Source organism: Chlorocebus sabaeus, chromosome 19 (genome assembly GCF_047675955.1).
Source record: "Chlorocebus sabaeus isolate Y175 chromosome 19, mChlSab1.0.hap1, whole genome shotgun sequence".
Taxonomy (NCBI): Eukaryota; Metazoa; Chordata; class Mammalia; order Primates; family Cercopithecidae; genus Chlorocebus; species Chlorocebus sabaeus.
The window spans coordinates 20,735,311-20,749,692 of NC_132922.1; the positions used below are offsets into that span (position 1 = coordinate 20,735,311).

General features: G+C 38.5%; 1 protein-coding gene across 7 annotated transcripts in view; it reads right to left on the bottom strand.

Annotated features, from left to right (window-relative positions):
- Nucleotides 1-14,382, bottom strand: part of HORMAD2 (HORMA domain containing 2) — a 91,498-nt gene that overhangs the window by 53,029 nt on the left and 24,087 nt on the right. For all 7 annotated transcript variants that reach the window (XM_007975363.3, XM_073006823.1, XM_038007626.2 and 4 more), the window contains exons 6-8: nt 7,885-7,905; nt 7,184-7,210; nt 663-730 (exon numbers count right to left, since the gene is read on the bottom strand). In XM_007975363.3, the coding sequence (XP_007973554.1) occupies nt 663-730; nt 7,184-7,210; nt 7,885-7,905 (116 nt within the window). The remainder of the gene's footprint in view (nt 1-662; nt 731-7,183; nt 7,211-7,884; nt 7,906-14,382) is intronic.

The window sequence follows — 14,382 nt, forward strand, 5'->3', positions numbered from 1 at the left end:
ATCTGTACCTTCCACTACTGTGCCATCTTATCAGCAATACTTAGCTCTCCATCCCTCCTGGAAGGTCTGAATCCAAAAGCTACTGGGAGAAAAATTAATGTTGTTCTTCAATGTCCTTGTGTTTGCTATTTAACCCATTAGGATACCTAAAACTTGGAATTTTCGACTTATTAGGAAACTGCAGTGCGTTCTAATCTTTTCATACAAGGACACATAAAAAATGATATTTATATGACACACTAGGGGAAGCAAATGAGAATATTTGTGCATACAAGCAAATAGTCCAGGGGTATTATCTACCCTAGGCATAGTCTGGCTATATCGAGTGTGGAAAGGATCACTATCTAGGCATAGCAGTTGAGAAACTTTGAATTAATGGCTAGACAGAGCCTTATGGAGTTATTCAATCAACATCGTGTAGGCAACCTTATTAATATAATTTCTACCATTGTGCTGCCTGCCATTTTCTCTATTCCCACCAGCTTAATCCATGGATTTCAGGAATGTAAACAATTGTTGCAGCTCCTTTTTATAATAGTGGTTTTCTATAGGGTTTGTGGGGAAATTTAAAAAGAAGTATAAGGCCTTTGTCTGGCCTCAAGAAGCTTACGTTTACCTCAATCCTACTTATTTCTCATGTTCATTAAGCAGTTAGATTCTACCTGTCAAAATCCATAGTGGCTCCTTCTTTCGTGTATTTGAATTTGAACTGGTACATCTCAGTCACTTTCTACAAAAACCAAAGGAAATAAAGAAAAAAAAGAATTTAGAAAAGAAATCCAGAATCTTACCTGATCATAAGCAAGGAACATTTTCACTCTGTACCTACTATACATCCTATATAGCTGTTTGTTTCACAGTATCACATTATTCAAGAGTAACATTTCCAAATATAAAGACAACCTAGTTTTTCTCTTCCATGCTAAAAATAAATTAGATGAAAGATACTATTATTACCATTTTAAAGCTGGAAAAACAAAATCACAGAGTCAAATATCTAACCCAACTAGGTAAATGACAGTGGAACCAGTTGAGAAACCATTCATTCACGTAACAAATGTTGTATTGAATGTCTACTTTGTGCCAGGCACTGGAGTCACAGTGGTGAACAAGACAGAAAAGGTCCCTGTTTTTCTGGAATATACATACAATCCAGTAGAGGAAATAGTCAGTAAAAATGTAAACAAATGAAATAAGCTAACTCCAATAGTGTAAGTGCTATGAACAAGAAGCAGATGCTGTGATAGAGGTTCATGAAGGGGACAAGTGCTGCTTTGGTTTGGAAGGGCCAAGGAAGCCCTTGCTGAAGAGGTGAGGTTTGAGTTGAGCCTCAAGGGTCAGTTATGTGCAGATCTTGGGGGTGGGGTGCCTCAGGCAGAGGGAATAGCAATGCGAAGGCTCTGAAGTGGGAAGGGACACCTCTTCTAGGGTCAGAGAAGAGGCCCAGTGGCTGGAAACCAGTGAGCGAGGGGGAGAACCCAGGAAATGAGGTTATAAAGGAGACTATGGGGCCTTGTTGGCTATGGTAAGGGGTTTGGATTTCATTCTAAGTAAGCCAGAAGTCTACAGAAGAGTTTTAAGCAGGTGAGTTATTTGCATTTTTTAAAACATCATCTTGGCTCCTTTAAAAGTGCAGAGGGGAAGAAATAAAAACCATGAGAGCAATTAAGAGGCTACTGTAGTAATTCAGGGAAGACTATAACGGCAACAGGAAAACTAGAAAAAATTAGAAAAGGAGCCCTGATCTCTGACTTCAAGTCTTGTTTTTTCAGTCCTGCACTAAAAACTAGATACTACTACTATCTGCTCTCCTCACTGTTAAGAAAACTAGAAATAAAGAGGGACAAATTTCCTCATAAGAGACAGATTCCATTTAAAATAAAATGAATGTCTGGCCGGGCATGGTGGCTCACGCCTATAATCCCAGCATTTTGGGAGACCGAGGCAGGCAGATCACTTGAGGTCAAGACCAGCCTGGCCAATGTGAGGAAACCCTGTCTCTACTAAAAATACAAAAATTAGCCGAGTGTGGTGGTGCAAACCTGTAATCCCAGCTACTCGGGAGGCTGAGGCAGGAGAATCGCTTGAACCCAGGAAACGGAGGTTGCAAAGAGCCGAGATTGTTCCTCTGCACTCCAGCCTGGGTGACAGAGCAAGACTCCATCTCAAAAAATGAATAGAATAGAATAGAATAGAATAGAATAGAACAGAAAGAATAAAATAAACTGAAATATAAAAATAAATAAATAAAATTTAAAAATAAATAAATTAAAATAAAATAAACATCTAGTAGTTGAAGCAAATGTTTGATCCAGACATGTCATACAGTATGTCCACAGAGCTGGAGAAGTACTAATGACAAGTAAAGGGTATAAGCTTAAAACAAAACACAAAAAATGTCCTTTATTCATCTGGTTCAGTATTTGATCCTTGACAATGTGAGAATGAGGATGTCAGACTGATCAGAAAAAGTTTCAGTGTTTCTGTTACTTTAAGCCTCCCAGCTTTGCTCATCTTAAACCTTAACATGAAACTTAATTACAGGTTATCAGGTCTTGGGAAAATTGGCTCATGATGCTTAAACTCTAAGGAGATTGATTTGTAATGGAGTTAATTTTAAAAGATAAAAGTATTTTCCTAATAAGACAGTCTACTTGAGAAATCAAATCAAGTTCAGAAAACTGCTTTGTAAATACAATAGGAGAGACAGATGAGATTAGAGGAGCCTATAGCAACAGGTTCACTCCAGATAGGCAAGATGAACAGAGTCCTCTCTTAGCCAACGCTGGATGTCATTGCTCTGCCAAGCAAACAATGCCCATTCTTCCTGCCTGCCCATGTTTCTCAATCAACTCTAGCTTTTTAATGCTCTGAGTGATCTTTTGTTTTTTTAAATTGTAACAAGAGTAGGTTGTTTTAGTAGTTGATAATTGTATTTACACTTTATTATTTGATCCCTGAAGCAACTAGTAAAAGTTATATTTATAATTGTTTTACAGAAGATGCCAATCCTTAATTAACTTCAGTCTGACTCTGGCTTATCTAGGAAGGTATATTTACAGCAGGCACTATTCTTAACACCTCATATAACACTTTTCAGACTAATGTGTTGCCTAATAAAGATGAACCACTGAACTGCTCATCAGTGGTTTCTATGAATCATACTAAATACAGTCACATAAGCCAAAGCAGCAGCATTGTATGCAGCCTTTCCTTCTGCCTCCACCTTGCAATCCATTGGCAAGACTTTTCAGGTCTATCTCTAAAGCAAATCGCAAGTCCATCTGATACTCATTCTCTGTTCCGTAGCCAAAAGGAGTTTTTGAAAATACAAATCAGACCATGTCACTCCTTTGCTTAAAATCCCGTCAGCTTCTCACCACCCTTAAAATAAAATCCAAAAGTTATGTTGATTTGCAAGGCCCTACTCATCTGTCCCTTGTGTCCCTCTCTGACCTTACCTCTGGTCACTTTCCCTTGCACTCAGCTAAGCTCCAGGCTCATGGTACATTTTCTATGCTCAAACTCCCAAGATTCCTTCCTGCCTTAGGGCTTTTGCACAGCTATACTCTGGAACATGCGATCTCCAGTTAATGATAATAATAATATTCAGGCACTGCCCTAAACATTTTACATCAGTTCATTCTTGTGTAGCCAACACTCTGAAGTAGATATTATTCTCATTATTGATGAAGCTAGTAAGTGGTAGAACCGCGATTTGACTCCAGTGCCTGTGATGTTAACTATGGTGTTATTTGACCTGTCACATGCCATTGCCCCTCACAGGGTTGCATGGGCTGACTCCTTCTGGTTATTCATATCAGCTCAAACAGTAGCCTCTCAGGGATGCCTCCTAGGAACTGCCCAATCTAACACAGCCATCCAATCCCTCCTTCTTCATTCTCTACTTCAGCACTCTCTAGTACATTACCTTTTTAAAAGATTTTCTTCATAGCACTATGTCTATCTGAAATTGTTTGTACTAATTTTTATTTATGTATTTATTGTTTATCCTACCTCATAAGAATGTAGGCTTCTAGAGAGCAGGGATCTTGCCTATCCCATTCACTCCTGTGTTTTTATACCTTGAACAGTTCTAGGCACATAAAAGGAACCCAATTAATATTTACTGAATGAATAAATATTTGGCCAGAGTAGAGTTCATGCTTACTTAGGGTTTCATCCTACAAAGAAATTTTCCAAAATAAAGTATATTGTGGCTAGAAACAGGGGCCACTTACAGTTAAGCTCATGAAGCAGTCTATTAAAAGTGAGTGTTGGCCAAGTGCAGTGGCTCACACCTGTAATCCCAGCTGAGGAAAGGGGATCCTTTGAGACCAGCTGGGGAAACATAACCCCATATTTCCAAAAATTTTTAAAAATAACTGGGCATCGTGGTGAACAACTGCAGTCCCAGCTACTTGGGAAGCTGAGGTAGGAGCATTGCTTGGGCCTAGAAGGTCAAGGTTGCCATGAGCCAAGATCACACCACTGCACTCCAGCCTGGGTGACGAAGGGAGAGCCTGTCTCTTAAAAAAATGAAAAATAAAGAGTGTTGATCACCTCCAATGGTAAAGAGGCACAAAGGAATAGATAGTGAAACCATAAGATTTATGCCTTCACAATATTCATATATAATAATTCCATATGGTCTTACATGCATTAAGTTGCATAAATCTTTCTTATTTACATTTTGTCTTACATGCTTTACTCATGCTTGCTACTCATTTTGTAGTGTGTGCCTATAGAAAAGCTACGTTATCACTCTTCTCTATTTTAGTACTTAGTTTACTTAGATGCTTAGTTACTTTTGTTGGTCATCTTCCTCATGAGATAGAGCAACCAGAACAAAACTTCAAGCACAGAAGTACCGTAACTTTGTGGAATGCTGAAAACTCAGTTGGTCTTCTGAACTAGGGACACACACTTGTTTGATTTAAGCCAGAGGTTCTCAATTGTTGTACCATGACATACTCTTCACAAGAGTGCTGCAAATTTTAATCCACCTGTCCAGTGTATTTTTGCTTCAGGCATATATAAACATTGTTATTGTTTGTGCAATTTTGTTTAGGAAAGGATATACTTCCAGGCATACAACTGAAGAAACATGGCACAATATGAGATAAATGCCAAAGAAGATGTTTATGTTAGAATGTTGTTTTGTGAGTACATAAGAGAATGAGATCAGGGAGGTAAGTAGTTTTATCAGTGACTTGATGCTAAATAGCAATCATAAAATAATATAACTTGTGGATGCTCTTTATGCCCTATGAACATTGCTATATCACAGTAGTAGTTACATTGTAATTATTACTGATTTGTTTGGGCTCTTTTGAGTGTTTTAGTATCATCCAATATGCTACTGAATTTTTTAGTAATAAAAAGTATACCATGAACACACAGGTTAGGAATCACTACCTACCCATAAGGGGAACACTTTGTAAATATTCAAAATATTTTTTTTCCTGGGTTGTAAATGATAGCTCAAAACTTACCACATAACAAGCTTTTGTTTCCTAACTTCATTATTATATATGCCCGCATTTCTTCCCACTCTGTAATACTTTTTTTGTAATTAAACTCCATTTGCTTAGCATTTCACTAACCCCCCAAAAAACCACTGGTTTCAAACTAGGGAGTTTTCATGCATAAGAAAACATGATACATACTACACTAAGAAAATGACCAATTTAGTAACTATCAGAAGGTTTTATTTTGGGAAACTTCCCTTCAAACTTACAGTGTGGTGGGGAAGCATTTTGAAATGAAACAAGAGACAAAGAAATAAAAGATAGAACTAGTTTGGGCATTGAGGAATTTCTACCTACTGTATGTAACAGTTTTCTTACCCCTTGTTTAAACAGCTACATGTCATCTTGCAAAGAGAGAGTATTAAGAGCTAAAAATGCATAATTTAGTCTAGAATAGCACCAGTTAGGCCAAATGTGTAGGCTTAGAGAACAAAAATTGAAAGTAAAGAAAAAGGAAAGAAAGCTAGGAGAAAGACAAAGGGAATAAAATGAGAAGAGATCACAAGTTTTCTCCCTCCATTTCTGTGCCACAGCCACATTCTAAGTGGCACAAGTAACTATTATGTGTCCAAGACTATGAGACAAGACGCTTGTCCTCAAGAATTCACAATCTGGGCCAGGCATGATGGCTCATGCCTGTAATCCCAGCACTTTGGGAGGCTGAGGAAGGCAGATCACTTGAGGTCAGGAGTTCGAGACCAGCCTGGCCAACATGGTGAAACCCCATCTCTACTAAAAATATAAAAATTAAAATTATAAAAAATACAAAAATTAGCCAGGCATAGTGGTGCATACCGGTAGTCCCAGCTACTCAGAAGGCTGAGGCAGGAGAATTGCTAGAACCTGGGAGGCAGAGGTCACAGTGAACCGAGATTGCACCACTGCTCTCCAGCCTGTGTGACAGAGCAAGACTCTAAAAAAAAAAAGAAGAAGAAGAAGAATTCACAATCTGGTTGAGGAGATTAAGTAATCAATATGAATCAATTGAGAGTGTTAAATTGTGGGGTTCTGCTGGAAAAAGAATTTAAAGAAGTTAGTATAGACCAAATAGCCAAAGAGGCTTACATATAAGATTTGAACATAGTTGGTCTTGAAGATGAGTCGGATACCCTAAACAGAGGGAAGAAATCTAAAGAGAGAAGTAAAGAGGTAAAGCTCTGAAAATCTATAAAAACATGAAAAGGGGGAGAATTTAATTGGCATAAAAGAAAATTAGAGTTACGCCATATCTCATTTATATTCCCAAAAGGCCATAAACAGAAAGGATTCATAATCAGTTTAAATAAATGATAAAATGTGGTTTTACATGACTCAGAAAAAAAAAAGTCCATAAAAATTAAATTTTAAAAATTTTTAAGAAAAAAATGTGGTTTTATACATTTATACATTAAGAGACTCTTAATGCCAACAGGTTAGGGATTAGGCTCAGTTCTTCTCAATACCTTTTTTCCCCAATACCCTTAGATAGTTTTTGAAAAATCTCATAATAAGAGATTGGTCAAGTTTAGAGTAAAATATACTGAAAGAGCCCACTGTGAGTTCCTCTGCTCATATGGTAGTCTAGCAACATAATATATAACCTCAACTCAGAAAAACATCTTAAAATATTATATACATATACTACCCACCTATACGTTTGTGTGTGTTCTTACCTCAGATCCCATGGGATTTGTGTAAAGCTGTATAAGGGAAAATAAACAGCATTCAATTTCTGGAATTTACTAGATTACTCTTCATGAAATACATTTTTTATATAGAGTCCAATTGTGCTCTATTAGTTGAGTACAGACATATATTTTAAGCTAGAGATAGGATATGCTTATTTTGTGAATGTAGAGTCTTTAGAATATTCTGTGAACACTGAATAAAAGGAAATTAATAATGAAGCATTCATAATTACCATGACTGAGCTACAAATAAATTCTAAATAATCCATTGTGGTTTAAAATTTGTTCAATAAATCATAGACCTAAGACTCTCAATGGTATCTTCTCATTTTCTAATCTTAACTATGTATACCATGTTAAACTCAGAGGTATACAAAATTTCAAGAGTCTACCAAAGTTCAAAAACAAAAAATTTGGAGTCTGTAAAGTGACTAAAAAACTAAAATCCTGAGAGCCAATAAATGAAGCAGATAGTACAGCCTATATATTTTCCCAGGTGTTATACCAAAGAAATATAAAATTCATAATCTTTTATTAAAACTTCTGATAGATCCTGTTTTTAATTCCAAGACAGATAAAAAGAAAAAGTCAGGGGGGAAGGGGGAGAGTACTGTTTTAATGTTTCACTTGCCAAAAGACAACGAAATAGAGACAGAGGCTTGGTCTTTAAATGAGTGTGTACTTACTGTCAGTACTGCCATACGTAGCTTCAAGAGAAAGAAAAATATTATTATTATATACTTGCACCTATATTATCATTCTTTTCAATAGACTAATTAAAATATTATTTCAGAGAGGTTTGAAAGATTTGGGTAGGAAAAAAATATCCAGAAGGCCAGAACAAAAAGGATACAGTCATCACTCAGTATTTGAGAAGGAATTAGTTCCAGGGCTCCCTATGAATACCAAAATCCATGTGTACTCAAGTACTTCAGGGAGTATATGAAAAGTCAGCCCTCCGTATCTGGGTTTCACATCTGCAGATACTGTATTTATTTATTTATTTATTTATTTTATTTTTTTGAGACAGAGTCTCACTCTGTCGCCCAGGTTAGAGTGTTGTGGCATGATCTCAGCTCACTGCAACATCTGCCTCCCAGGTTCAAGGGATTCCCCTCCTGAATAGCTGGGATTATAGGTGCCCACTACAATGCCTGGCTAATTTTTGTATTTTCTTTTTTTTTTTTTTTTTTTTTTTTTTTGAGACAGAGTCTTGCTCTGTCACCCAGGCTGGAGTACAGTGGTGTGATCTCGGCTCACTGCAAGCTCCACCTCCCGGGTTCACACCATTCTCCTGCCTTAGCCTCCCAAGTAACTGGGACTACAGGCGCCCACCACCACATCTGGCTAATTTTTTGTATTTTTAGTAGAGACAGGGTTTCACCATGTCAGCCAGGATGCTCTTGATCTCCTGACCTCGTGATCTGCCCGCCTCGGCCTCCCAAAGTGCTGGGATTACAGGCATGAGCCACCACAGCAGGCCTAAGTTTTGTATTTTCAGTAGAGATGAGGTTTTGCCATGTTGGCCAGGCTGTTCATGAACTCCCGACCTCAAGTGATCCTCCCACCTTGGTCTCCCAAAGTGCTGGAATTACAGGTATGAGCCACTGCGCCCAGCCTGTGTTTTCTTTTTCTTTCTTTCTTTTTTTTTTTTTTTTTTTTTTGAGTCACCAGGCTGGGTACAGTAGCATGATCTTGGCTTATTGCAACCTCCACCTCCTGGGCTCAAGCGATTCTCCTGCCTTAGCCTCCTGAGTAGCTGGGATTACATACATGCGCCACCACGCCCAGCTAATTTTTGTATTTTTAGCAGACACGGGGTTTCACCAGGTTGGCCAGGATGGTCTCGATCTCCTGACCTTGTGATCCACCTGCCTCAGCCTCCCAAAGTGCTGAGATTACAGGCGTGAACCACTGCCCTGGCCCCGGCCTGTATTTTCAATCCACCTTTGGTTGCAGATGTGGAAGTCACAGATACAGAGGGCCAACTGTATTTTTTGAAAATAATCCATGTATAAGTGAACCCATGAAGCTCAAACCCATGTGGTTCAAAGGTCAACTGTATTTTTTTCCAGGAGGGTCAAAATTAACTTTATGCTAAAATTATATGAAGCCAGGTGCGGTGGCTCACGCCTATAATCCTAGCACTTTGGGAGGCCAAGGTGGGTAGACTGCCTGAGCTCGGGAGTTTGGGACCAGCCTGGGAAACATGGTGAAACCCTGTCTCTACTGAAATACAAAAAATTAGCCAGGCGTGGCTGCTTGTGCCTGTGATCCCAGCTACTTGGGAGGCTGAAACAGGAGAATAGCTTGAACCTGGGAGGCAGAGGTTGCAGTGAGCTGAGATCGCGCCATTGCACTCCAGCCTGGGCAATAGAGAGAGATTCCATCTTAAAAAAAAAAAAAAAAAAGTATATGTTCACAATTTGATAGCAGTTTTTTTGCATTATAAAGAGGAATTTCCCAGATATCTGAAAACTGATTCTTTCCTATAATTTTTTTCTTTTTTTCTCTCCATTTCTGAAAGACTAGCATTTTTAAATTGATATATAATAGTTCTACATATTTTGGGGGTACATGTGATATTTTGATACCTGTATATAAAGTGTAATGAGTTCAACTGTATTTTAAATCATTTCTAGATGACTTATAATACCTAATACCATGTAAATGCTATATAAATACTTATCACACTGTATGTTTATTTGTATTATTTTTTATTGTTGTACTGTTATTTTTTCTAAATATTTTCCAGTTGGTTGAATCTGTGGATGTAGAATGCTCTGATACACGGAGGGCCAACTGTACTAACTATTCACTCATTCAAGTGAGAGTCCATCACATACACAGGGTTCTGCTAGAGAGGAGAGGGACACAAAAAAGATAACTATCTCTCCTCTCAAAAAGTTATATTCTAGTTCTGGAGGCAAAAGGTATACAAAATAATTCAGTATTACTAAATAATTAAATATGCAACAAGTACCTCAAAAAGTGTCCCATTTGAAACTAATCTACTAAGTAAAAATGTCTTATATGTCTATAAAGTCCTTGTCCTCTCTACATATACACTACTATGAACAGATTATCTCTTCTTGAAAGAGTAATATATAGAGATAGAAATATAATCAAGCCAATGATAATTGTTTTTAAAAACTAGAATACATTTCAGAAAATTTCAGGCCAGGCACAGTGGTTCTTGCCTGTAATCCCAGCACTTTGGGAGCTCAAGGTGGGCGAATCACTTGAACCCAGGAGTTCAAAGCCAGCCTGGGAAACATGGTAAGATGCCATCTTTACAAAAAGTAAGATAATTAGCTAGGCATGGTGATGCACACTTGTGGTCCTAGCTACTTGGAAGGCTGAGACAGGAGGATTGTTTGAGGCCTGGAAGTTGAGGCTGCAGTGAGCCGTGATTGTGCCAGCGTACTCCAGCCTAGGCAACAGAGTGAAACTCTATAAGAAAGAAAGAGAGGGCCAGGCACAGTAGCTCACACCTGTAAACCCAGCACTTTGGGAGGCTGAGGAAGGCGGGTCACGAGGTCAGGAGTTCGAGACCAGCATGGCCGACATGGTGAAACCCCATCTCTACTAAAAACATAAAAAATTAGCCAGGCGTAGTGGCAGGCGCCTGTAATCCCAGCTACTCAGGAGGCTGAGGCAGAAGAATAGCTTGAACCCGGAAGTCGGAGGTTGCAGTGAGCCAAGACCATGCTGCTGCACTCCAGCCTGTGCAGCAGAGAGAGACTCCAAAGAAAAAGAAGAAAGGAAAGAAGGAAGGAAGGAGAAAAGAAAAGAAAAAGAAAGAAAAGAGAGAGGAAGAAAAGGAAGGAAGGAAGGAAAGAAGGAGGGAAGGAGGGAAAGAGAGAAAGAAAGAGAGAAAGAAAAGAAAAAAAAAATTTCAGAATCACAATTTCATATCAAAGGACTAAAACTTTACTGCCACTTTGTGGCCATTTTGATTACTGCATATAAACTCATACATTAATTAACGAGTTCATTTATTTATGCATTCATTCAAAAATAGACATGGCTGTTATCAGGGAACATTCAGACTACCAGGGAAGAACAACAGTAAACAACAAAAACATAGCAAAGATAGCTATATCATTATCATCGTGTTCATTGCTATGAAGCAGCAGCATGGGGTGCTATGAGAACATAAAATAAAGGAACCACCTAGGCTGGGGAGGAGGGTGTCAGGGAAGGCCTCCCTAGGGAAGTAAATACTTAAGCTGAGACTTGAAAGATAAATTTGAGTTAGCCAGGCAAAGTGTATGGGGCAGGGGAGAGAAGTTTCTAGGCAAGAGGAACAATATATGCAAAGGTAAAAGGAGCTTGGCATGTTCTAGATTGCTTGTGTGGCTTGAACATGGGAACAACAGCGATACCTTGGAAGGCAGATAGGGATCATATAGGCCTTGCAGACCATGTGAAGGACCCTGAACTTTATTTTAAAAGCTGTGGAAAATGTTTAGACAAAAGAACAACATGATCAGACTTGGGTTTCTGAAAGTATGCAGTGTGGACAGTGGATCAGAATGGTGAGGAACTGAGAATGCGAATAAGGAAACAAGCTAGGTAACTATATACAAGATAGTCTCTTTTTTAACAATAATTATATACAACACTGATATGTGTTTATTTTAAAGAATTCAAGCATAATATAACATACAAAATAAGTATAAAAATCACCCAAAATTGAAACCCCATCTATACTTAAAAATACAAAAATTAGCCAGGCGTGGTGGCACACACCTATAGTCCTAGCTACTCGGGAGGCTGAGGCAGAAGAATCACTTGAACTCAGGAGGCGGAGGTTGCAGTGAGCCAAGATTGCGCCACTGCACTCCAGCCTGGGCAACAGAGGGAGACTCCATCTCAAAAAAAAAAAAAAAAAAAAAAAATCACCCAAAATTTCACAACTAGAAATAATCATGCTCTTACAGGGGAACATCTTTCAAGATCTCTAGATACTCAAATTTGATTTTACTCAAACTATTTTCATTTATTTATATACTTATTTATTTGAGATGAAGTTTCACTCTGTCACCAGGCTGGAGTGCAGTGGCATAGTCTCAGCTCATTGCAACCTCTGCCTCCTAGGTTCAAGCAATTCTCCTGCCTCAGCCTCTTGAGTAGCTGGGATTATAGGCACAAGCCACCATACCCAGCTAATTTTTTGTATTTATAGCAGAAATACAAGGTGTCACCATGTTGTCCAGGCTGGTCTCAAACTCCTGGGTTCAAGAGATTCACCCACCTCAGCCTCCCAAAGTGCTGGGATTACAGGTATGAGTCACTGTGCCCGGCCTCAAACTACTTTTAAAACATATCGTACCAGCTACAAGATCACCTGAGGAAAGTTATAAAAGATTAACAACTGAAAAACAATATAAATACTATTTACTTAAGAGACTAAGTCATCTATCTAAAATTTTGTCTTTTGATCTCCCCAAAACAAGTTATTTTGACTGAGTCAGTCATACAGGTAGTCATTTAGTAAAATAAATGTATCAAACTAGCTAGATACCCTTTGTACATTACACTGCTATTTTAGTACATGTAATACTTATAATATTTTATTTAAGAAGTGACTCTTACTATTATATTATGACTTCCCTGAGAGTGGAATCACATTTTACTCTCATTATTATCTCATCCAATGCCTAGGCACAATGTCTGGCACAGATTAAATAGCCGATGTATAAAGAATGAATGTTTAACACATATATAGTGTTTGTTATGTGCCAGGCATTGTTCTAAACATTTTAGATCAGCGGTTTTCAAATTATGGTCCCTAGACCAGCAGTCAAGAGCATCACTTGTAATTTGTCTGAAATGCAAATTCTTACATCAGAATATTGAGGTGAGGCTTGACAACCTGTGTTTTAACAAGTCCTCCAGGTGATTCTGATGCAAGCTAAAGTTTGAGAACCACTGCTTTAGATTATTAACTCATTATCAAATAACCTTAACAAGTGGATTCTATTATTATCCCCATCTTATATGCAAAGAAACTAAGGTACCAAAAGGTAGGTTACTTGCCAAAGGCCACACGGGTATTAAGTGACAGAACTGGGATTCTTCAGACCATCTGACTCCAAAACTTGAACTTCTAACTATATTGTACTGCCCATCAGTGAGGAACAGTCAGGAAATGTCACTAAATGAATGGATGAAGGGGGAATGAATGAGCACTGTTCAGTATAACAGTGATGGCCTTCTCCCCCTTTCAATCTGTCCAAATATTTAGGGCCTTCAAAGCTCAAAAGCTATTTTCTCTCAAAAGATTTCTCTCATGTTCCTCACAGGGTATAGCGCCTCCTTTCCCATACTTCCCATTGCATATGATCATTATCTTTCTTTAGGCATTCATCACTTTCTAATGAGCATTATAGGGATGATCAAAATATCTCTGATATTTTTACATTAAAATATCAAATTGACATAAAAAATCAATATATAGGCTGGGTGCAGTGGCTCATGCCTGTAATCCCAGCACGTTGGGAGGCTGAGTTGGGCAGATCACTTGAGGTCAGGAGTTCGAGAGCAGCCTGGCCAACATGGTGAAACACCGTCTCTACTAAAAATACAAAAATTAGCCAAGTGTGGTGGTGTATGTCTGTAATCTCAGTTACTTAGGAGGCTGAGGCAGGAGCATTGCTTGAACCTGGGAGGTGGAGGTTGGAGTGAGCCAAGATCGCGCCACTGCACTCCAGCCTGGGCGACAGAGACTCTGTCACACACTCACAAAACTAAATAAATATGTAAAGCCCAATATGACATAGATGCTGGCCAGTCAGAAAGGATGCCAATTTAGCTCTAGAGCTGGGCTCCTAGAAGCAAACCTTGGACTAGATATTAACCTTTTGGTTACTGGATTTTGGAGTGTTCTGGAGAGATCCCAAAAGAGACACTGGTAAAGTGACGTGGAGGATATTGATAGGGAGCCACATAAGGTCTCAGAAAAGCAGCAATTTACCATTAAATACAGAAATATTTCAATATTTTAAGAGCAGATACAGCTGAGTCAGTATATAACAGCTGATCATCAGCCCTGCATATGAATATCACTTATCTTCTGCCAAGGTCTATAAGCTCTTTCCCACTTCTGTTTTATCTTTGTATCCCTAGGTCCCTCTGGTCAGTGTTGAATAAATCATAAGTAACAAATGTGCAGTGGA